The sequence below is a fragment of the Phascolarctos cinereus genome, unplaced genomic scaffold, assembly GCF_003287225.1.
Source record: "Phascolarctos cinereus isolate Bilbo 61053 unplaced genomic scaffold, phaCin_HiC Scaffold_4;HRSCAF=312, whole genome shotgun sequence".
NCBI lineage: Eukaryota > Metazoa > Chordata > Mammalia > Diprotodontia > Phascolarctidae > Phascolarctos > Phascolarctos cinereus.
This window is the reverse complement of record NW_027555847.1, coordinates 38,278,402-38,302,020: the sequence shown is the minus strand read 5'-3', so window position 1 is coordinate 38,302,020 and position 23,619 is coordinate 38,278,402. Positions and strand designations below refer to the sequence as shown.

The 23,619-nt window shown below is 40.4% G+C and overlaps 1 protein-coding gene across 1 annotated transcript in view; it reads right to left on the bottom strand.

The window, feature by feature from the left end:
* Positions 1-23,619, bottom strand: part of GXYLT2 (glucoside xylosyltransferase 2) — a 75,531-nt gene that overhangs the window by 6,581 nt on the left and 45,331 nt on the right. The window contains exons 4-6 of the mRNA XM_021007588.2: positions 19,779-20,030; positions 17,929-18,052; positions 2,774-2,946 (exon numbers count right to left, since the gene is read on the bottom strand). Coding sequence (XP_020863247.1) covers positions 2,774-2,946; positions 17,929-18,052; positions 19,779-20,030 — 549 coding nt within the window. The remainder of the gene's footprint in view (positions 1-2,773; positions 2,947-17,928; positions 18,053-19,778; positions 20,031-23,619) is intronic.

Genomic DNA, 23,619 nt, shown 5'->3' with positions numbered 1-23,619 from the left:
TTAAGAGGTAGAAAGGACTTTGGGGGTCATCTAATCAAACTCCACTCCTTCATTTTGCATCTGAGGAAACTGAGATGGAGTAACTTGACCAAGATGACACATGTAGTAGAAGGAGCAGGGGCTGATATTAAAACCCTGATCCTCTGATTCCAAAGCCAGTGTGCTTTCCAATGGACCACACCGTCTCTCAGTGAAGGGATTTTAGGGCTGTGCCTAAATGGATAAAGTATCAATCAATCTTCAAGCACTTGGTAAGCACCCTAATATGTGCTAGTTGGTAAAGAACTTAGTAAGCACCTACTATGTGCTCAATGCTGTCGTACAAAGACAAGAGGGAAACGAATCTTTGTTCTTAAGGAGCTTATACAATCTAATGAGATATATGTCCATATAAAGATATATACAAAATATATCCAAGATAACTGGGGAGGAAGGGGAAGAAGAGAAGTAGAGCTCATACTATAGATCAGTCATTATTAAACCATTTGACCAGTATTCAGTGGAATTTTAAAAACTCAGGCTTCTCAGTCTTTTTATTTTTTATTTATTGTCAGGGTATGTTTTTAAAAAGAGAGAGAGGGAGAGAGAGAGAGAGAGAGAGAGAGAGAGAGAGAGAGAGAGAGAGAGAGAGAGAGAGAGAGAGAAACAAACACTGTTGTTACTCTAGTTTATTTCCTGGGACTGTTTTCCTGTGGAATGTGCTTATTACAGCACTTCCCAAACTAAGTTGGTCATGGAAACTTTGGAGATTGAAATATCTTCCCCAAAGTCATAAAATGCTTGTCTGGGTGGTCTGAGGCAACCTAGTGAGGTGAAATGAAATCCCAGCTCAGACACTTATTAGCTTTGTGACTGTGGGCAAGTCATATAACCCAGCAGAGCCTCAGTTCTTCATCAATAAAAGGAGGATAATACTTGCTCTCCCTATCTTGAAGGGTCATTATGGGAAAAGTGCTTTACCAACCTTCATGTATTACATAAACATAAGCAATTTCTATTGCTCAATATTTTAGAAGAGGAAATAACACTAACACTAATATTTTCTCAGGGAGTCTCTGATCATGTTGCAGGGAATGATGCCAGGGATTGCAAAGAAGACAGTTTGGGATGGCAAGTCTACTGGAGTATGGCCAGCCTATCTGTGTGATAGACAATCTATCTTCCTATGGTAATGGCTATCTAGTTGATGTCTTTACAGAGACCAGAGAGGGATGCTGGAACTGAGGCAGGGAGAGAAAGCTGAAAGGTGTTGTTGGCTTGGGACACAAATTCTTTGGAACTGTCCATTTTAATTAACTGTTTTTCAAGTGAGTATTTTTTGTTCCTGAATAACCACCTCAACAATGTGTCTCTGTAGAACCAGTCCAAGCATGATCTTAAATGTTTCATACATGATCAGGAATGCAATACAATTTGTTCACATGTTAGACATCATAATTCAGCTACAATATCAGCTCAGTGTCATCTACCCCAAGAAACTCACAAGTTGCCTTCATGTGCCCAAAACTTTTGTTCACTTTGGTTTACTTGTGCATTTTAGTAGGATCCTGCTTTACCCCTTGATTATCTGAATGTGTTGATTTTTTACCAAAAACAGAAGTTTCCCACCTCTTTTCCCTAATTCAGTTTCCTAGGCTTTGAAAACCCTGGAGAAGAGAATATTCCAAGGGGAAATGAGAAAGGAATAAGTATTTACATAGTGGCTACCATGTGCCAGGCTTTTTTTAAAAAACAAATATCTCATTTAATACTACTTAGGAGAGAGAGAGAAGAAAGAGAAGAAAAAGAGAGAAGAGAGGAGAGAGAGAAGGGAAGGGAACAGAAGAGGAGAGAAGGGAGGGGAGAGGAGGAGAGAGAAGAGAGAGAGAGAGAGAGAGAGAGAGAGAGAGAGAGAGAAAACACAAAGGGGCACACAGTATGTATAACGTGCTCTGCTCCTCTCATCTTTGCCCCTATCAAAACTAGATTACCCAAGAACTCAAGTTTTAAACTTAGCTAGAAATCAAGCAAATCCAACTTTAGCACGAGTGCCAGAGGAACCTTATTTGTATCAATATTTCTTTTTCAAATGTGTGATAAATAGAATAGAAATAACCCCTGGGAGTTTTTTAGCAGTGCATTCTCATGTGCTAGGCATGCTTATGGCATTGCACATACACTATAAATTTGGTGTACTGTAGTCTTCAAATAGGCAATTGACCAAAGAATCCTATTTGACATTTTGTCCCACAGGTGGCTCAGTGGATAGAGCCCTGGCCCTGGAATTAAGAAGAAGAGTTCAAATCTGGCCTCAGACACTTGTAACTTGTGATGCTGGGCAAGTCACTTAACTTCTGTTTGCCTTAATCCACTGGAGAAGAAAATGGCAAACCACTCCTCGTCAAGAAACCCCATGGACAATACTGTTACCCTGTTATCCACAGGGTAACAAAGAGGTGGACAGAGCTGAATGACTGAACAAGAACAACGGACCTGTATTTCTAGTGAAAGAGAATACTCACTATACTATGTCAATCAATCAATAAACATTTGTTAAATGCCATCATGAGTCAGGCACTGTGCTAAGGGCTGAGGGTGCAAAAAGAGGCAAAAGACAGTCTCTACCCTCAAGGAGCTTACAATCTAACTGGGGAGACAACATGCAAATAAATATTACAAAACAATATACAAGATAAACAGGAAATATTTAGCCTATTAACCCTTTGGGCCTGGTAGTTCAAGCAAAGCACCTTTCTTGCCTGGAAACAAGCTTATCCCCAGAACTAGAACTTACATCACGCATTACTTCATATAACGCTTTGAAAGTTGGTTGCTTGTCATCATGATAGACACCTCGATTGCCATGAAGAACGGACACGCCTTCTTGTTCTGCTCCTTTACAATTACTGCCGTACATGCAGTGGTCAGGCCTGTAATTCCACTGGCATGGAAACACATAGAGACACTCTGGGGGCAAAAAAAAAATGTATATACATATATACATATGTTACATATATATTATATATATACATTTATATAATATAAATTCAATTGACACAGTAGTAATTTCTACTATTTTAAAATAGTAGTTCTGCCTGCTACAAACTTCTCTTAATGTGTTTCCAGATCTCCATAATCTGTGCATACCCCTATAACCCAATTTCATTGAAATGTGGTAAAAATGATTGAATGGATGTCCACTGGCAAACTTTTACTAGGCATAATTTTGTTTTAACATACAGACTGAACCAATAATTGTACCAGGAGGGCAGGGGAGGTGCAGGTGGGGGAGAGATATCTTCATTGCCTTTAGGAATGTAGCTTATTTCATCAAAATCGCAGGCTTGTAAGAGCAGATTTTAAACTGGAAGGGGCCACAGAGGTCATCTATTTCTACCCACTCATTTTATACATAAAGAAACTGAGGCCTCGAGAGATTAAATGATTTGTCCAAGGTCACACAGTTATCACTAATCTTAGTAAATAAAAGAGCTTAGATCCCAAATCTGATCCTCTTTCCAAGATTAATAACTTCATTCTCTTTAATGTTCCTCTCAAAATAACATGGACTGTACAGAAGCCTAATGAGTCACTCTGAGTTCCAATTCTGTGGGCTTTTAAGAAAATACAGCTAGATAACTGGGAGCATATGTAGAATTAGCATTAACAGTGGATAGCACCTTAAGGTTTGCTAAATGCTTTATATATATTATTTCATTTGACAGATACTTGGTATGGTCTTTGATCATAAAGTCCAGTTGGTTTAAGATGCCAAGTTCCTGGGTTTGATTCCACAAATAACTACAACACAAAGTGGTTTATGATGTGCCATAAGACAGGTACAAAGTGTTGTGGAAAATCAGAAGAGAGTTCACTTCTAAGAAAAATCAAAGAAGGCTTCACAGAAAAGGTGGCCTCCATGGACCTTGTAGGATGGATTGAATTCAGTAGGCAGAAATGGGAGTGGGAGTAGGGCAGGACATTCTAAAAAGAGGGACCAGTATGAGCAAAAGCCTGGAGGTGGAAGAGCACAGATAATGTCCACAGAATAGTGAGTGACTGGCACAGTGGACAGACCATTGGACTTGTAGCCAGGGAAGACCCGAGTTCATATCTAGCCTTAGACATGTAAGTTACTCAACTTCTTAGTTTTCTCATCTGTAAAACGGGGATAATAACAGTACCTACCTATAAAAACAGTACAAGGTTGCTGTGAGGATAAAATGAGATATTTATAAAATGCTTTGCAAACCAGGAAGTGCAATATAAACTCTAGCTATAATCATAATCATTCCAGTGTGGACATATTGCAGGGTACACGAAGGCAAGGAAGTAAAGGAGAGGTAAATGAAATGACAGTGTCATCAAAAATTGCACTTTGGTCCAAGTTACATTGGGCCAAAGGACATTGAGACCCAAAGTCTAAATCTTATCTAAGCCATTGTCACATTCCACCATTTCCCCAGTGGTTACAACATGAAGGTGAAAAAATATTTATTCAGCAGGAAAGTAACATGTGAAATGAACAAATGATCTATTAGCAAAGACAGCAAGGTGAACTTACTACATGGGTGACATCACCAAATTCCCTTCCCCAATTGGGGGCTTAGTGTTCCACATCTGTAAAATAAGAGGGCTGGACAAAGTAATTTTTAAGGTCCTCTTCTGGTTCTGAATCCTATTGAACTTTCAGCTTGTTCTTGCTGCTTTCATGGAAACCACAATACAATATACAATTTTAACATTTTATTTCTTTTTTAAAATTTTATTAATTTATTTTGATTTATAACATTTTATTTCAAAATTGCCATAATTTTAAAAATAATTACTTTTAGATAGTACTGTCTTTTGAATTTTTGTCCCTAATTCACTCCATAATTCGCAGAAATAAAGAGGCCCTTTAGTACAGTGACTGGCACACAGAAGGTGTTCAATGAATGCTCATTGATTCATTCATTCATTCACTCACTCATTTATTCATTAGCTGACTTTCCTTAGGACCTCAGGTTTTCCTGGAAAGGTCCATATTCATTTTCCAAAGCATCTTGAGCACCTAAAGAATGCTTTGAGAATGGATTCTTCTTTCCGTTTATGCTCTCGAGTTTTTGTAATCTGTGTATAGCAGATTGGTTATACCCCTCATCTAGCACCTTTCCTGTGGAACGAGGCAGAATGAGTTAATGGGTTGTCAGCCAACAAAGGTTTTCCACTACTCTGTTAATAGTTTTGGAAACCTGACTCATTCTGGGACTTCACCTCCCTTAGACTCCTTTTCATTCTCCTCCCTAAGGACTCACTATAAAAACAACAATGACTCATATTTATGGGGTGCGTTGGAGCTCATAAAGGAAGCCTTCCCTATTATGTACGACTCTATGAGCTATTCTAATGTCAGAACTAGTACTCCCATTTTACAGGTGGGGAATCTGAGCCTCAGAGACATTAAGAGACCTGGCCAAGGTCATACAGGTAGTGAGTGATGTTGGACTACATATGCCAGGGTTGAGCAACCTGTTGTACCGGCCACCTCAGGAAGATGACCTGAAGTCATGAGGTTCTTTTATTCAATCAACAAGCACTTAGTAAGCACTTACTGTGTGCTGAGCATGTGCTAAGAGCTGGAGATGTAAGGATAAAAGTGACCTTAAGAAGCTTACATTCTATAAAGGGAGATGAGGAATACATATATAGTTATATGCTATATATGTGCGTATGAATATGTATGAGGGAACAAAAAAGTATGTTTTAAACACTTACTATGTTAAAACACTGGGAATACAAAACCAAAAAAATGAAATGCCCTCCAAGCCTAGTGATGTAATAGATAGAATACTTCCTGACTGAGAGGCAGAAAGACCTGGGGTAGAATGCTGCCCTAGCCACTTATCCTCCCTCAGGGCCTCACTCTCCCCATCTGTAAAATAAGCGGGGTTAGACTTGATGACTTCTAAGGTACTTTCTAGCTCTAAAGTTATGATCCCAAAAAAACGTAAATTCTAGGTAGGGGAAAACGAAACATGGAGGGGAGTGGTAGCCAGGGAAGGGAGTTTTAGTGTGGGGAGCCACAGGGATGATGAAATGCCATAAGGCAGTAGATGACATGACTGTTCTAGAAGCAGTGGTCCCACTGATTTGATTACTGTGCTCATGGTATGAGGTGAAAAGGCGGGAGAGCAAGGAGGACGCCAAAGAGGAGGCACCGACATAAAGGAAGATGGATGGCTAAATGGTCTAGGTAGATGGCTAGCTAAATGGTCTAGGTAGACGGCTAGCTAGGATGTGAAGATGAAGCAGTGTCTAGGGTCTGTGGTGGCTAGTAAAACCAGTTTATACTAGGACATTAACCACTTAGTCTAACTTCGATCTGTTCAACAAACGAAACCACAAATGTGATTCATTCAGTCACCAATCAGGAGGGCTGGCCTCTGGACCATCCAAAGATGAGTGGATTAATTTCAGTAGGGACAGGACCTAGGGAGTCTGGAGGTGTAATTCAGGTGAGGAGAGTACTGGCCAAGTAAGAAAAGGAAAGAGGGCAAAATTCTTTTGGAGAAGGCCCTAGCAGCTGGGAGAATCAAGAAAGGCTTCCTGTAGATAGAAGCAGTTAGGTGACACAGTGGATAGATTGCCTAGCCTGGATCTGAGTTTAAATCCAGCCTTAGACACTTACTAGCTGTGTGACCCTGCACAAGTCACTTAACCCTGTTAGCCTCAATTTCTCATCTGTAAAATGAGCTGAAGAGGGAAATGGCAAATCACTCCAGTATCTTTGCCAAGAAAACCCCAAATGGGGTCACGAAGAGTCAGACACAGACAGGGGCACCTGAGCTGTGTCTTCAAGGACTCTGGGGATTCTAAGATGCAGAAGTAAGAACAGTGCATTCTAGGTGGGAGCAGCAGCTTATGCAAAGGCAGCCAGGTAGTAGATGGACTATCTTGAATGAGTCACAGGATGTAGACCAGTTTGGCTGGACCACCAAGTATGTGAGGGCTGCAAAGACAGGATGGGGCTAAGAGGAGAAAACATTTGATCCTAGATGTGATAGGGAATCACTAGAGATTAGTGAGCAGAGGAAAGACATGGTCTTTTTTTTCTTTTTTTCCTCATTCCCCCTCCCCCCACCCTTATCCCTTCCTTTTCTCAGAATCTCATTTCTATCTTACTGCACTCAATTAGGACTTCCTTTGCCTTCACCACCATACCCCCAGGTAATTCATCATTGGGAATTCTCATCATCTTGCAAGATCTAATCAGCCTTGTTACCCTCTGTCCCTCTAAGTGCAGGTAGCACCATAAACTCCTCCATTTAAGGAAGGGAACAGGACTGATATCTCCTCATTTGCCACCCAGCTGCCACTATTTTATCCTTCTTTCTTCTCCATCATGCCCACTCCTGCTATCTCCCTATACTTCACTTTACAACTTGTTTTTGCATGTTGACTCCCATTAAATTATAAGCTCCTAAAGGGCAGGAACTGTCTTTTTCTTATTTGTATCCTCAATGTTTAGCACAGCTCCCGGCACATAGTAGGTGCTTAATAAATATTTACTGACTATTGACTTTCCTCACTCTTTTCTTTCTTCCTGCTTTCTCCCTTTTTTTTTCTCCTCTTTTGTCCCAAATTTAAATCTTACCTTAGACATTTATCTCCTGTGTGATCCTGGGAGAATCACTTTATTTAGCCTCAGTTTTCATCATTTGTAAAATGGGAATAGTACATATCTCACAGGGTTGTTGTGAGGATCAAATGTGATAATATATATAAACCATGGTAATATTATTATTATTATCATTAGCAGTTAGGTGGAAGCAGTAAATACAGCATTGAGCCTCAAGTGAGAAGACTTAAATTGAAATCCAGCTTAGATACTTAAGTCATTTAACCACTGTCTGCCTCAGTTTCCTCATCTGTAAAATGAGGATCATAATAGAACCCACTTTCCAGGGTTATTCTGAGGCTCAAATGGGATGCCGATAAAGCTTAGCACAGTGCCTGGAACATAGTAGGCACTTAATAAATTCTTGTTTCTTTCCTTATTATCATTATGCCTACTAGATACAGCCAAGGGCAGAGTCCTCACTGGGGGTTACTGCAAATTTAAAAGATTACAAATCCCTAACTTTGTAGCTACCATAAAGTGGGTGACAGGATGTTCTGGTTTTGTTGCTTTTTTTTTTATATTGAGCTTCTAAAAGAGGATTTTTTAACATGCTTTTAAAATCACATTCAAATGAATGCATTTGGCTCCACAAAGCAAGGATTACTTGAAAAGCAGCAGTCCTGTGGAACCACTCAGGATAATAATAGATATTATAATCTGATGGTATTTAAGATAAGCCCAGGGGCAGGAGGAAGCCTGATTGACTCCTGATGCTCTGCTCCCTCTGGCTCAGTGTAACAAGCTTTCCCACACCGTCTCACAGCTCGCTCTCCAACCTGGAACATTTATGAACTATGCTGGCCAGCAACCTGAAGCCTCTTTAGGAACTAATTCCTCCCTCTCCCCCCATAGGTCTCTGATGTAACATGTTTTTATTTTCATTCAAACACACTGAACAAGAACATACTTCTATTTTTACACAAAAGGGAGTTTTTTTTGAAGGCAGTTTAAAAGTCACCTTGCCCCCATCACCATTTCAAAGCAGACTCACCCCTACTCCAAGAAAGATTCTGAGTTGAGCGCTGGGGATACCAAGGCGAAGAACAGATAAGTGGTGAAGTGGATAGAGCCTTGGGCCTAGAGTCAGAATATTTGAGTTCAAATCTGGCCTCAAACACTTACTGGCTGTGTGACCTGAGCAACCCACTTAACTCGGTTTGCCTCAGTTTCCTCATCAGTAAAATGAGTTGGAGAAGGAAATGGAAAACTACTCCAGTATCTTTGCCAAGAAAACCCCAAATGGGACACGAAAAGTCGGACAAGACCGAAAACAACTGAACAACAAAAAATACAAAGACAAAATGAAGAAAGGTCCCTGATTTTACAGATCTCAATACTACTAGAGGGATACAACCTGTAAACAGGTGACAACTGAATCACTATGGGAATTTAGAAAGGCTTCCAGGAGAAGAGAGGGAATAAGAAGAGAGGAAGAGACAAGAGGTCAAACAAGAGGGAGAGACACAAAGAAAGGGAGACAGAGAAGGGAAAGCCAAAAGAAAGAGGAGGAGATTGAGAGGTCAAAGGGGAGAGGAAGAGAATATTGAGGGCAAGGACTTGTTTTTCCATTCCTTTGTAACCCCAGTACTTGGCACAGTGGCTAGAATATAGCAATCCCTTAATAACTGTTCAATGACTGATGAGATCAAAGGCACTAGTAGAGAAGTCGGCCTCAATGAGAGAAGGACCACCTCTTCATAAGAGACTGGACAACAGAAGACAATGTTGAGGGGTTCTGAGGATAGATTAGGGGACTGCTGAAGTTCATGACAAATGGCCTCTCATAGCAGTAAAGTATGAATCAAAGTTGTCCACTGCCTTAAAGGGAGGTACAGAATCGGTATGGGAGGCTTGAGGAAAAAATGAGAAAATCTGGAAGTCATTATGGGGAGTGTAATAGAGTCAATAAGGAAGAATAAAAGGATTGCCTTGCTGTAGTGAGGGCCCACTTGGGGTTAGATATTTGTAGTTGACCTTAACCCAAAGGCCAAGAAGTTATATGAAATTAAAAGGCAATACAATCAACAAGGTTCTGTGACTCCCTGGAGCCTTGTTCCAAGCAAATGAATAGCAACACAGAAGGCTGATAGTGAAAATAAAGGGGATTTCTTCTTTAACAGTCAATCCTCACTGAACTTTTATTGAAAGTCCAAAAGGTAAAGAATTATGTATTTTTTATTAATGGCCTACAACATGCCAGCTGTTATACTATGTGAGGTACAAAGCAACATAAACCACCCTGCCCTTCAGGGACTTATAATATGTTTGGGGAAAAAGATATTTGTGTCTTTGAGATTTGAATTGCAGTTCAAAAAAATAATAGCTGTCACATGGCAGCACATGAATTATACAGACAACGACTGCCACGGTTGAAGGGAGGTCACTTTTATGAATGGGGGAGGCCAGAGAAGTTTACAGGAAAACATGCACACAATGTTTATGAGTGTCTAAGGCAGACAAAACCACAGAGAGGGAGCACTAAACATTCAATTGTATTTCTACAGGATCAACAGACAAAAGGCTGAGACATAAGCCTTCCTTCTTGCTACTATTATATCTCAATCCTGGGGACGTAGTAGGCACTTAAAAAAAAATCTATTTCCACTTGATTTAGGTACAGCTTTGGGAACAAGACATTCTGTTAACAGAACTTCCAGACTCACTGATTCACAGATGCATTAATGAGCTCCTGTTGACAACCACCCTCTAGGCAGGCATTTCCAACTGCCTACTAGACACCTCCACTTAGGTGTTCTGGGGGTATGTGGAACATGATGTTTGAAATAAAACTTGTCATCTTTCTTCCATAATAAGATCACTCCACCCCCACCTACTTCTGAGTTCCTGTTTCTGTCAAGAGCACCAGTTGACTCAATCATCCCTTTTCTGGATCCCTAAATTGTCTTTCCCTCATTTGCCCTATCCAATTAGTTATCCTTTTACTTCCATACAATTCCAGAAATCTGATCTGGCCAGGAGTTAGAAAAAAATGCCTCTAGTCCCTGGGGGCATTAATTCCTTCTGCTTTAGCCCCCTCTAGGCAGCTGGGCCCAGACAATCCATCCTTCTCTCTTTCCTCCAAATGACTCCAAACACCATTTCCACTGGTTTTTCTGTCCAAAACATTCCTCCTTGGCCAAAATTTTTGTATATATGCTGTCTACTAGAAGGTAAGCTCCTTAAGGACAGGGATTGTCTTGCCTTTTTCTGTGTATCATCAGGGATACAAACAGCATAATGCTTGGCACAGTAAGCCCTTAACAAATGTGCATTCATTTATTCATTACTGCTCTAGGCTCAGTAAACAAACCAATACAACCACTTCCCCAGGAAAAGCAGTAAATGAGATGTCCTTTGGACTCCTCATTCCTAGGACTCCCCAGATACTTCTTTCTCTGGCCATCATTATCACCACTGTACTCTTCTGAATAACAGAGAGATTCTACCATCTTTCTTTTTATTTGAAGGGCAATGGAAACTGATATGGGGTACATATAGGATGGTAAGAGGTTAAGAAAAAGTCTGAAAGTCTCTTGTTAAATTACAAACCTGTCCCTTGTTCACTGGGGACAGTGTTTTAGAACTCTGTTCTCAAAAATGGCCTCTGATATAAATTACAAGAATACATGAAGTAAGCCATGTGGCATCTGTGATTTTTTTTCCATTATGGGGAAACTCCTAGTAAGAGAATTCACCTCACTAATGCAGATTTCCATCCATCTATAAGACTTAGAGAGTAGCTTGAGGCACAGAAAGATTTAAGGACTAACCCAAGGTCCCATAGCTAGGAAGTGTCAAGAGGCAGGATTTGACTCTAGGTCTTATTCTAAGCTAAGTATTCCATCCACTACGCAACACTTACCCCAATAATAATCATTGGTCAAGAAAAATAATCATATCTATCTTACCAATGAGACTACCTTAGAGCTTCTGAGAAGCCCCAAAACTTTTTTTTACTGTAATAAAGATCTTTTATTCAAAAGCAAATTATTCTTTTATAGAAAATGGTTCCAGCTACAGTTAATATTAATTTAACCCAACAAACATTTATTAAAAATCCCCTCTTCTACAGGAAGCCTTTCCTGACTCCCCCTAATTCTAGTGCCCTCCCCCATTAAGAATCTCCAACTGATGCTGTCCGTAGCTTGCTTGTACATAATTGTTTATACCCATCCGATTATAAGCTCTTTGAGAGCAGGGGTTGTTTTTTACTTTTCTTTATAACTCTAAAGCTTAGCACAGTGTCTGGCATGTAGTACGCCTTAATAATTGTTTATTGACTGACTGAATGACTAACTGATGGGGGTTAGGGAAGAAAGAGGGGAGGAAGGGTGAAAGAAAGGAAGGAAGGAAGGAAAGGAAGGAGGGAGGGAAGGTAAGGAGGAAGAGAGGGAGGGAGGAAGGCCAGACCCCAAGGACCCAAGGGAAACAGTCCTTGCCCTTAAGGAGTTTATATTCTATTAGACAAGAAGTGAAGACATTTACAGTCACTGGAATTTCACACCATTATCTCATATGCCAAATAGAGACTACAGAATGATCAAATAAAGAATTATCTAATGATCTTAAAAGAAAAAACTGTCAGTTACTTAATGCTGCCAGGAATGAGTTCTTTGAGTTATTGCATAATTCTTTCACAATAATTTGCAGCAAAACATCTGGATACAAGATAGCAAAGTCAAGCATGGCCAACAGTTCAAGAAAGGCTACATTCTACAGCTTAGTTGTAGAATATCAGCAAAGTCTCCATTGTAATAGAGATAGAGACCCCAGGAAGATGTTCACCTCCACTGTTCTGGGGGCAAAAGTTGTCTGAATTGCCTTTAGAAGACTGCCAAGACAATGATCTCACATTCTGTGAACAAAAAATTTCCAGACAGAACATCAGCAGAGAAACTCCTCACCAAAGGACCTCATTTTACAATATGAAGAAACTGAGGCCCAGGACCTCCTTGGCCTCCTTTAAGTTCCAACTGAAATCCCACCTTCTACAGGAAGCCTTCCCTAACCCCTCTTAATTCAGGGTTTTCCCTCTCTTAATTATTCCTTATTTTTCTTATGCATAGCTTGTTTTATATATATTTGTTTGCAGGTTATCTCCCCCATTAGACTGTAAGCTCCTTGGGGGCATGGACTGTCTTGCTTCTTTTTGTATCCCCATCACTTAGCACAGTGCTTGGCACATAGCAGGTGCTTAATAACTGTTTATTGAATAATTCCCTAAATGGAAAATTAGCTCAGGTCTAATCATGACACTTGCTTGTTCAAGAAAAGTCAACAGTTCCCTACTTCCTCTAGAATAAAATACAGATTGGCACTGAACACCCTTCACAGTCTGGATCTGGCCTACCATGTTTCCTCCAAACCTGCTCACTCTCTGTTTTCCCCACACAATACAAACATCCCACCTTCTATCTCCCTGCCTAGGTAGAAGCAACATCTGGGCCTGGAATCCCTCCTCTCCTGTCCCTGAGGAGAGGTGAACAAGTGTTACCTCCTACACAAGGCCTCTGGCTGATTCTCCTCCTGTTCCCATCCTTAGTATTAATTATGTCACATCTATTTTCTAAATATTTTGTATTTATCTGGTCACACATTGTTTGCCCTCCTGGTAGAATGAAAGCTCTTTAGGAGAAGGAAGTATTTTGGTTTTTGTCATTGTATCCCCATGGCTTGCAACAAAATAACAATTAATAAAATGCTTACTGAATTACACTGAATTGAATACAGGCACAGTCATTCAGTCATGTGACCTTGGGCAAATTACTTAACTTCTCTGGGTTTCACTCTATCTGTAAAAATTAGGGGGTTGGCCCAGAAGATTTATGGGGGTCTTCCAGCTCTTAAATCTGTGGTCCAAGTCAGGGCTTAAAAGCACACTCTCCTAAGTGGGAAAGCATCCCTCACCTGTGCCCAAATTTATTCATTCAATAAACGTTTATTAAGCACCTTACTATGTGCCAGGCAGGTGCTAATCTCTAGGGATACAAAAAAGAAAAAGAAAAAAAGAGGTAAAAGACATTCCCTGACCTCAAAGAGCTTACAACCTCACTGGATTAAAAGTACAAACATTTTCAAGAAGTTCTATATCAGATTGTCTGGCTTAGAGGATTTCTCATTCTTCTGAAGTCAACCAAAATAAAACCATCCCAGAGTTTTGCTCCTAGGGGCACTGATCACCTGGATAAAGTATATTTTCTGGCCCAAGGGCACTAACATAAAGCAGAGGCGATAGAACCAAAACTTTCAAAAATGAGACTTTAAAAAAGTGGTTCTTGGTAAATGGATCTTTCTGAAAGTGAAAATGAGTGTGTGTGTGTGTGTGTGTGTGTGTGTGTGTGTGTGTGTGTGTGTGCGCGCGTGTGTGGGTGGGTATATACATACGTGCTGATGCCAATACTAAATAAAGGTTAGGAGCTCGATTACCAGATGTGAGTAAAAGAGAGAGAAGGAAAATTCATTAACTGCATGTGTGAATCTGATAATAATAACTTGCATCCCCAAATTCTAATTGTTTTCATTTTCTCAAAGCATTGTCTTCAATGCAAATAAAGCGTTCTTTTGCCTCATGCATTCTTTTACCCTAGATGATCAGGGGGGAAATGGATGATCACTGAATCATGGATTACATGGAAGGAAGGAATTTTTCTCCTCCCACACACTGCATGAATCCCATTTATAACACCCCAGAGAAGGGCTCCTCCAGTCTCTGCCTGAAGACCCTCAGGAAAAGAGGGCTCCCTGCCCCGAGGCAGCTCATTCCATTTTTGATTTGGCTGTAATGGTTAAGAATGTTTCCTTATGTTAACCCCAAATCTGTCTTCTTGTCAGGTTCATCTACTGGACCTAGTACTGCCCTCCAGGGCCAAGTAGAGAAAGGTTCATTCTCTTCAGCTTGACAACCCATTAAATATCTGAACGCCACTCTCATGCCCCCACCACTCACATCTTCCCTTATCTAGACTAAACATTCCTAGATCCCACAACCAATTCTCACATGGGTTCATCTTCTTATAGAACTTGGCTTGGATGTGTTTCCATTATTAATGAATTTGGGGACGTAGGGGATTCCTTCACCAATCAGGGCACAGTGCTCTTAAATTTCTAGGTTCCCTTACCAAATCAGTCACACCTCCTGTGGAGATGCTATTAATTATTATCCTGTGGAGATGATATTTATTAATATTCCTTCTAAACTACGGCATCTCAAGCTGGACATGACACTCCAGACATGGTCTGCCCGTGGACAAAATAATAATGGCAGAAGGGAAGAGAAGAGAATAAACGTGTGTGTCTGGGTATACACACATATCTATACATGCACAAATACACACCTCTATGTACAGATACACATACGTAGTTTGTGGGTGCATATAAATAAATGAACTGTTATCTGGCAGACACTATGCTAAGCACTTTTAACACATTTTTTTTAAAATTAGTTTATTTTGATTTATCAACAATCACTTCCATAAGCTTTTGAGTTTTAAATTTTTCTCTGCCTCCCTTCCCAAGGCAGCGCGCAATCTGATATAGGCTATACATATACATTCCTATTAAACATATTTTCACATTAGTGATGTTGTAAGAATTAGAACAAATAGGAGGAACCACCAGAAATAGGAAACAAAATACAATAGAAGAAAAAAAAATAGCAAATAGTATGCTTCCATCTGCATTCAAACTCCATAGTTCTTTCTTTGGATGTGGATAGCATTTTTCCTTATGAGGCCTTTGGAGATGTCTTAGATCTTTTTGTGTTTTTTTGTTTGTTCATTTGTTTGTTTGTTTTGCTTTTTGGTGAGTCAATCTGGGTTAAGCGATTTGCCCAGGGTGACACACCTAGTAAGTGTCAAGTGTCTGAGGCTGGATTTGAACTCAGGTGCTCCTGATTCCAAGGCCAAAGTTCTATCCACTACTCTACCTAGGGTCCCACTTTTAACAAATACTATCTCATTTGATCTTCACAACTACCCTGAGAGGAAGGTGTTATTACCATCCCCATTTTACAGTTGAGGAAACTCAGGCCAACAGAGGTTAAGTCACTTGCCCAGGTCTACACAGCTAGTGAGTGTCTGAAGCCACACTTGAACTCAGGTCTTCCTGACTCCAGATACCAGCATTCTGTCTGCTGCACTCCCTCTCTGCCAACAATAATAACATTTATATGGCACTTTAAGGTTTACAAAGCATCCTACATGTGTTATCTCATTGGAGCCTTACAACAAGCCAGTGAAGACGGTGCTATTACAATCCCCATTTTACAGTTGAGGAAACTGAGTCAAAGACGTTAAGTGATCTGCCGTGGTCACAAAGCTAGCATGTATGTGAGGAAGGAATTGAAGAGAGATTTTCCTGATGCCCAAGACCACAGCTCTATCCAGTGCAACACCCACCTGCCTAGAAGGCAACAGAAATCTCAACTCCCTTGCTCTCTGTATACCACACTAGCCACCTAGCTGCCCCCTGTATACCACACTTTTAATGTAGCCTAAAGTATCTCTTAATGTAACATAAAACCACATTAGTCTTTTGAATTATCACATATTACTGTTAATTAGTATCGAGCACATAGTATCTATCTATGAGTAAAACACCGTTAATTTTTTGGATCCCAAAGCTAGAACTTCACATTTAACCTTAGGAAACATTATCTTGGTTTTTTAAAGCAAAAATAACAGAAGTTGAGATAGACTCGGAAGGGAATCTGGAACAACTGCATTTTTCCCTTTGTTTCTAAACTGTTTTTTCTGCTTTAAGTGCTGAGGGTTTCATTATTCCTTATTGCGTATGTTTACTGGATTGTTTCTGTGGACGATTACTAAGCTCGTAATAGTGTGGATTTTTACAATTATTATTTTCAGCTGGTTCAGCACTTTTTGTGCACATGTGATAAGCATTCCATCTCTATATATTCATTCAATTCTAGTTCAGAATTTCTGAGTCCAGAATCCAGACTACAAGTATTTATTAAGTTCTAAGGTGACAGGCACTGAGCTAGGCACTCATTGGGGATACAAAGAGAGGCGAATAGATGGCTCCTGACTTCAAGAAGCTCACTTTCTAATAGAGAAGACAACATGGAAATAACTATATAGAAGCAAGTTACACTCAGGGTAATTTTGGGAAGAAGGCACTGGGGGGAGAGGGGAAGGCCTCTTGCAGATGATGATATTTGAACGGAGACTTAAAGGAGTTTAGGGAAGGGCAGTACTCCAGGCGTGGGGAGGGATGAACAGATGATAGGCCATGAAAAGGCAGAGTTGTTTTCAAGAAACAGCAAGAAGGTCAGTGAAAGAAGACAAGAAAAAATATGTGAAGTTATGAAGAGTTTTAATGAGTTATAAAGAGTCTTATGTTACATATGTTATGTTATATATGTCTCCCTAAGTTACGGAGAGCTTTAAATGTCAAGTAATAGGGAGCTTAATGAGCAAGGGGATGACATGGATTGGAGCAGAGGGATCTGAGTGAGGGAGACCTACCAAAGGCTAGTGCAGTAGTCCAGGAGGAAGGTAATAGGGCCTGCACCGAGGTGAAAGCTGTTTGAAAGCATGCAATTATTTTTTGTTTCTCTACTGAGTGTTTGGTTTTAATCCTAAGTGAGGCCAGCCACGGTGGCACCTGCCTGTAAACCCAGTTACTGGGGATGCTGACGTAGGGGGGTCTGTTGAGTCTGGATGTCCTGAGCTGCAGCGGGTTATGACGATTGGGGATCTGCAGTAAGTCCAGCATCAATATGAGTGCCTGGGAGGGCACTAAAGTTTCCTAAGAAGGGGCAAACCTGCCCGGGCCAGAAATGGAGCAGGTCAAAGTTTCCTTGCCACTCGGGAGTGGGATCAGGCCTACTAGTGGCCCCTGTATTTCCAGCCTATGTGAGATAGGGAGACCCAGTCTTTAAAAAAACAAGCAAAAACCTTGTTTATAGGAATTTACAGGTTCAAAAATCCCAAGAATCAAATGCCATCAACCCAGCATTTCTATAAATTTGGTCCGTAGTCCAAATCAATTTTAACAAAACTTACTGGATGCAAAGTGTTACATACTTGGAAAGAGATTATCTCAAAAATTAGTCCAGCAATGGATTCTTCAGCATTTTGCCTTTTGTGCTGGCAATAGCAAGGACACGCCTACACTGGATGAGGGGTGGGAAAGGGCGGGGAGCAACATCTGCCAAGAACACACAGACTGCCACTGTGTACAATCTGACCTATTCAGTGATGGAGCCAAGCTCTGGAATGTGCTCTTTGGGGTTCATGTGGGAATCCTCCCAATGGGCGACCTACCTGGGTTAAAGTAAAAAATAATATTCAGTAAATCCTGGTCTCCCCACGTGATGTAATTCTTGTACTTCTGGTACAGAGGATACAGCATGTCCTCCCAAGCCAAGCCGGTTGGAATCATGCTATTCTGTAGATGAGAGAAAGCACAGGAATAATGGATCAAAGGCCACCAGGTTTCCCCTATTAACAGAAAGTACAGAGGAGTCATGTTCATGCCTTAAAGGAAATAAGACAAATACAGTATGGCAGAGATTCTTCTCACCCAGGGTTTTTTTTTTTTAATATGAGGCAATTGGGGTTAAGTGACTTGCCCAGAGTCACACAGCTAGTGAGTGTTATATGTCTGAGGCCACATTTGAACTCAGGTCTTCCTGACTCCAGGGCCAGTGTTCTATCCCCTCACCCAGGGGGGTTCTTAACCTAGAGTCCATTAACCTACCTTTAAAAAAAATAATAATAAGCATTTGCACAGCGTTTTAAAGTTGCAAAAGATCCCATATGTTAACTCATTTGATTCTCACAACCACCCTGGGAAGTAGGTGCTGTTCATATCCCCATTTTACAGATGAAGAAACTGAGAGGTTAGTGACTTGCCCAGGTTCACACAGCTTGTGAGTGCATGAGGCACCATCTGAACTCGGGTCTTCTGGACTCCATCTCCAGCATTCTATCCACTGTGCCACCAAAGTGTCTCAGGATTTTAAGATATTTTGATAACTGTAATTCAATATAACTGATTTCCTTCGTAATCCTATGTAATTTTTTTCCTGGCTATTTGAGAAAATTTATTCTGAGAAAGGCTCCACAGGCTTCATGAGATGGCCAAATAAATTTATATCAAAAAAAAAAGGTAAGAGCTCCTGTTCTTACCTCAGCACACGAGACAAAATTGGCCCATGAGGAGGGTAGTTTTACAGGAGAAGCAATGAAAACTTTACTGGGTTTTATGTCAGCAGTCATGGCAGATGCTACTACTATACAATGACCTATGGCTTCTCCTAATCTGTTTTCCATTACAAAGATGGTTCTTGACATTAGAAACGGTAACATAAAAAAATTAAAATATAGACAAAAGAAACATGGTCGTTCCTTGCTGGACTCTTAAGAACCTGCAGCTGGAGTAATGTGATTCAAACATACAAGATTGTAGTCCTAAACTGGATTTTTGAATAAAGGATGTAGTCAGTTAATTCTGTGCCTCAGTTTCCCCATCAGTAAAAAGAAAATATCTGTAGTACCTATGTCCTAGGCTTTTGTAAATGAAATGATACAGTTGAAACACTTTGTAATCCTCAAAGTTCTGTGCAAATGACCAATGTTATTATTGTTGTTGTTGTTATCATCTGTGATTTTGGAAGAGCAGAAAACCTCCATCATGGAAATTTCCTTCACCAACCCAACCACAGATCATAACCCATCTCCACCTTTGCAGACAGTACTAGGGCACTGTGTGAAGGAAAGGAGCTAAAATAACTTGTCCAGGGTCACCAAGCTAGTGTTAAAGTCAAGGTTTCAACCAAAAATTTCCCAGCTCCAGGCCCAATGCTCTATCCACCATGGTGCACTTGCCTCTAACCAAATATGACTAAAGGGCTTAAAAATGAACCCTGATATTTTTGAATGCCAACTATGATTATGTTCTTAGCTCAGTAATACCACAGACTGCAAATCCAAACAATAAAACTCCTTTCTTTACCCAACAGCCTTACCCAACCCATGGAACTAAGTCAATACATTATTCATCCAAGGAAATGTCACTGTAGAAACATGAAAGTCAGTTCAGTTTCCTAAAAAGTGATTTTTTTGGGGGGGGAGTAGGAGAGTTTCTCTTATATAATGCTACATTATCTTACCTTGAATTGTGTATTTCTTATTCGAGTTAAATTCATTAACATCACTCCCGAATTGACTCCAGTCATTCCATAGTAAGGGTGCCGAGCAAAACGACTATACCACCCAATCTTGGGGATCTCATGCTCGGGGGCCATGGCTGCAAGCTGGGTGGAATTAAATTGCTTCAGAAGCCTCCAGATGTCATCGATGGGCCGGAGAAAGAGAACATCAGTGTCCACATAGAGAAGTGAGTCCACATCCTTTAAAATCACCTTGAGGAACACACCATTTAAAAAAAAAGGGATAAAAAAATAATTACAAAATACGCTACTCATTTTTTACTGCTAACCCATAAAGTCTGTGAGTAAATAAAAATATAAAAGGACTTTTATAGACAAGGCAAGTACCACGGATGTCATGAATGTTTTACTAATAAAGGCTCAAATGAGTAACTTAACTATCCAGTTTTCTTTCCTTCTATTCATTTCAATTAGACAAACTTTTATTGAGCATCTACTATTAGTCAAGCACCCTGAGGACAAAAATGAAATAATATTTCCCATCAGGGAACTTACCTTCACCTAGAGGGTGGGGAAGAGAGATAAGTGTGTATATTTTTTAAATATTTGTTTAAATATAACTGTGTTTATATAAATATATTTAAATTTTAAATATAAATAAAAATTTCAAAAATTAAACTGGATATAAATTTTTAAAGATTTTTATGGACATCTTATTTTTATACAGCCCAGATTTCATTCATCTCTTTCCTACCTCCCAGAGTGCCATCCCTTATAATAAAGACTTTTTAAAAAGAAAACAAGGAAGAGAAAAAAATTCCACACAACTGATCACCACATTAAAAACATCTGTCATTCTATGCAATATTTCACACCTGTGGAACCCAACTTCTGCTAAGGAATGGGGGTGGCATGGGAAGGGCATCTTTTCACATATTATCTTTGGAGTCAATTTTACAATAGTACAAATTTTTGTTGGGACAGAGTGCTAACAATGGGGATTGTGAATGTTCACTTGTTTTTCAGTTGTGTCTGACTCTTCTTGACCCCATTTTGGAGTTTTCCTGGCAAAGATTCTGGAATGGTTTGCCATTTCCTTCTTCAGCACATTTTACAGGTGAGGAAACTGAGGCAAACAGGGTTAAATGACTTGCCCAGCATCATACAGCTGGTAAGCATCTGAGACCAGATTTGAACTCAGGACAATAAGTCTTCCTGACTCCAGGCTCAACACTCTATCTCCCTATCCACTGCACCACCTTGATGCTCAACAACTGGGGGGTAAGGTGGCGGGGGACAATAAGGAGGGGAAGTCTCATGCAAGCTGTTCTCTCAAGGAAGCTAGAGATTCTAAACTATGGAACTAAGAAGGAAGTACATTACAGGCATGGGGGGTCAGAGAAGAGAGGAGGGAATGAATATCTCTGCAAAGGCAAAAAACAGTCTAATAGAAAACATATTCCCTGCTCCTTGACAGCAGGGAATCATTCATTCATTTTTTTTTTTGGCTAGGCAATGGGGTTAAGTGACTTGCCCAGGGTCACACAGCTGAATCTTTCATTCTTTATCTATGTCCTCAGTACCTGGAACAGTGCCTAGAACAAAGTAGGCATTTAATAAGTGCATGTTAATTGATGCTTTTTGTTTTTTATTGACAGTTATCTCTAGATGGGATCATTCTCTTGCCTCTCTCCAGAACTGACATCCTCTTGTAACAAATTGCTGTCCCTTTTGGTTACTCCTTCAACTGATACTGTTAGGTTGGGCTGGGGAGGGGGTTGTGTGGGGGAGGGGGTGTGTGGAAATGACTGCTCCAAGCTGAAGGCAAATCGCTTGTCACCTGACTCCTCTCCTGGACTTCACAATCTCCACAAACTCATCATCCTTCAAGATGATATCAACTCTGAAATTCTCACCTTTCCATCTACCCCTGTCCCATTACTCAAGTTACATCTGTCTTGAACTAAAAAAAAGTATTTCTCTTAAAGCCAAAACCTGAAAAGAAAAAAAATTCCTAAATGTAAGCAACATTTTTTTTAAAATTTTTAGGCAATTGGGGTTAAGTGACTCACACAGGGTCACACAGCTAGCAAGTTTCAAGTGTTTGGTCTGAGGCCGGATTTGAACTCAGGTCCTCCTGACTTCAGGGCTGGTGCTTTATCCACTGTGCCACCTAGCTGCCCCCTGTAAGCAACATTTTTCAGTTGCACACATGTAAGCTGTGACCTAGAAGTCAGCTCTGGGCTTGCAAAGAACAGGTTGATTTTAGGGGCTCCCTACAAATCATGCTTTTTGGCTCATGCCCCCACCAAGGGTTTCCTCTAGAAATCTCTGAATAAGGCTCTAACCTGTCTCTAAAACAAACACAAAAAGAAAGTAACAACAAACAAAAGAGGTAAAAGGGCCGTCATCACCTGTGGACTCAAGCCAACAATACTCAAATATAACAAAATGCAAAGCACAAAGGATTCCCACAGGAGCCCCTAAGCCATGAAGACAACCCTCCTTCCTTCACCAGTGAGCCTGACTTGCCCAGAGACTTAGGAAGCCCCCTAGACTTGTATACCCCTATAACTGAAGCTCCAAGTAATTGTTTAAAGTGTTAGAATAGAGCTGAGCACAAATCCCTGGGGCACTCTACTAGAGACCTCCAAGCTGACATCCAGGCAGACCTGAATCCAGCTATTTGGCCAGTTTTAAATTCATCTAATTATATGATCATCTAGCCCATTTCCTTCCATTTCTTCCCCCACAAGAATAACTTGAAAGACTTTATCAAAAAATCCTGCTTAAATCTGAAGAAATGCTATCGATTTCATTCTCCTGATATGTCAGGTTAGTAACACCACTGACATACGGTGGCCCTCACTCCTTACCATGATGAGTCCAAACTGTATTATAATAATAATAATGATGATGATGATGATGATGGATGATGAACTCACTCTACCAACTGCGGTGGACACATACTTTTCAAAGTATAGTCTTAGAGCAGGGGGTTTTAACCTTTTTTAGCTCATGGGCCCCTTTGACAGTCTAGTGAAGGTGATGGAGCTCTTCTCAGAACCATGTTTTAAAATAAAACACATAGGATTACAAAGGAAACTAATTATATTGAGATTAAGATGTGATTTCCCCCCCCCATCCAAGTTCACAGACCCTACGTTAAATATCCAGTCTGAGAGAGTTAACCTGGGGGACTGGGAGGTTAAGTGATGATCATACATTTAGCATTTGCGAAAAGGCCCACGCCCTGATCTTCTTGATTCTGAGGTTGGCTCTCTATTCATTAGGCTGCCTCTCAACAGTAATAACAGCTCACATTCCCTTTAAGGTTTGCTACATCTGTTACAGCTATTATTTCATTTGCTATGGCAGCTAAGAGAGCTCACAACATCTGAGGCTGTGTATGGACAGAAGTGCAGCATCTAGGACTAAGGAGAGGAAAGTCTGGCTATATTCTGCTCTGCTCAGACCTCCCCTCCCTATTGTGTTCAGTTCTGGGCACCTCATCTTTAGGAAGGGCATTGATAAGCTGAAGACCATGTGGAAGAGGGTAGCAAGTAGAATGGCAAATGGCCTTGAGTTCATGGCAAATGGCCTTGAGTTCATGCCTTATGAGAATTGAAGAAAGTGGGGGGTGTTTATCTTAGCTGAGACAAGAGTTGGGGTGGGGGAAAGGAGGGAGATGTGGGTTGTCATCAAGTATTTGAAAGGCTGTCACAGGGAAGATGAATTCAAGTTGTTCTATTTGGCTCTAGGGCAGAATAAGGAGCATTTAGGAAGTTACAGAGACAGATTCTGGGTTGTCATGAGGAAAAACTTCTTAACAAGAAGCGCT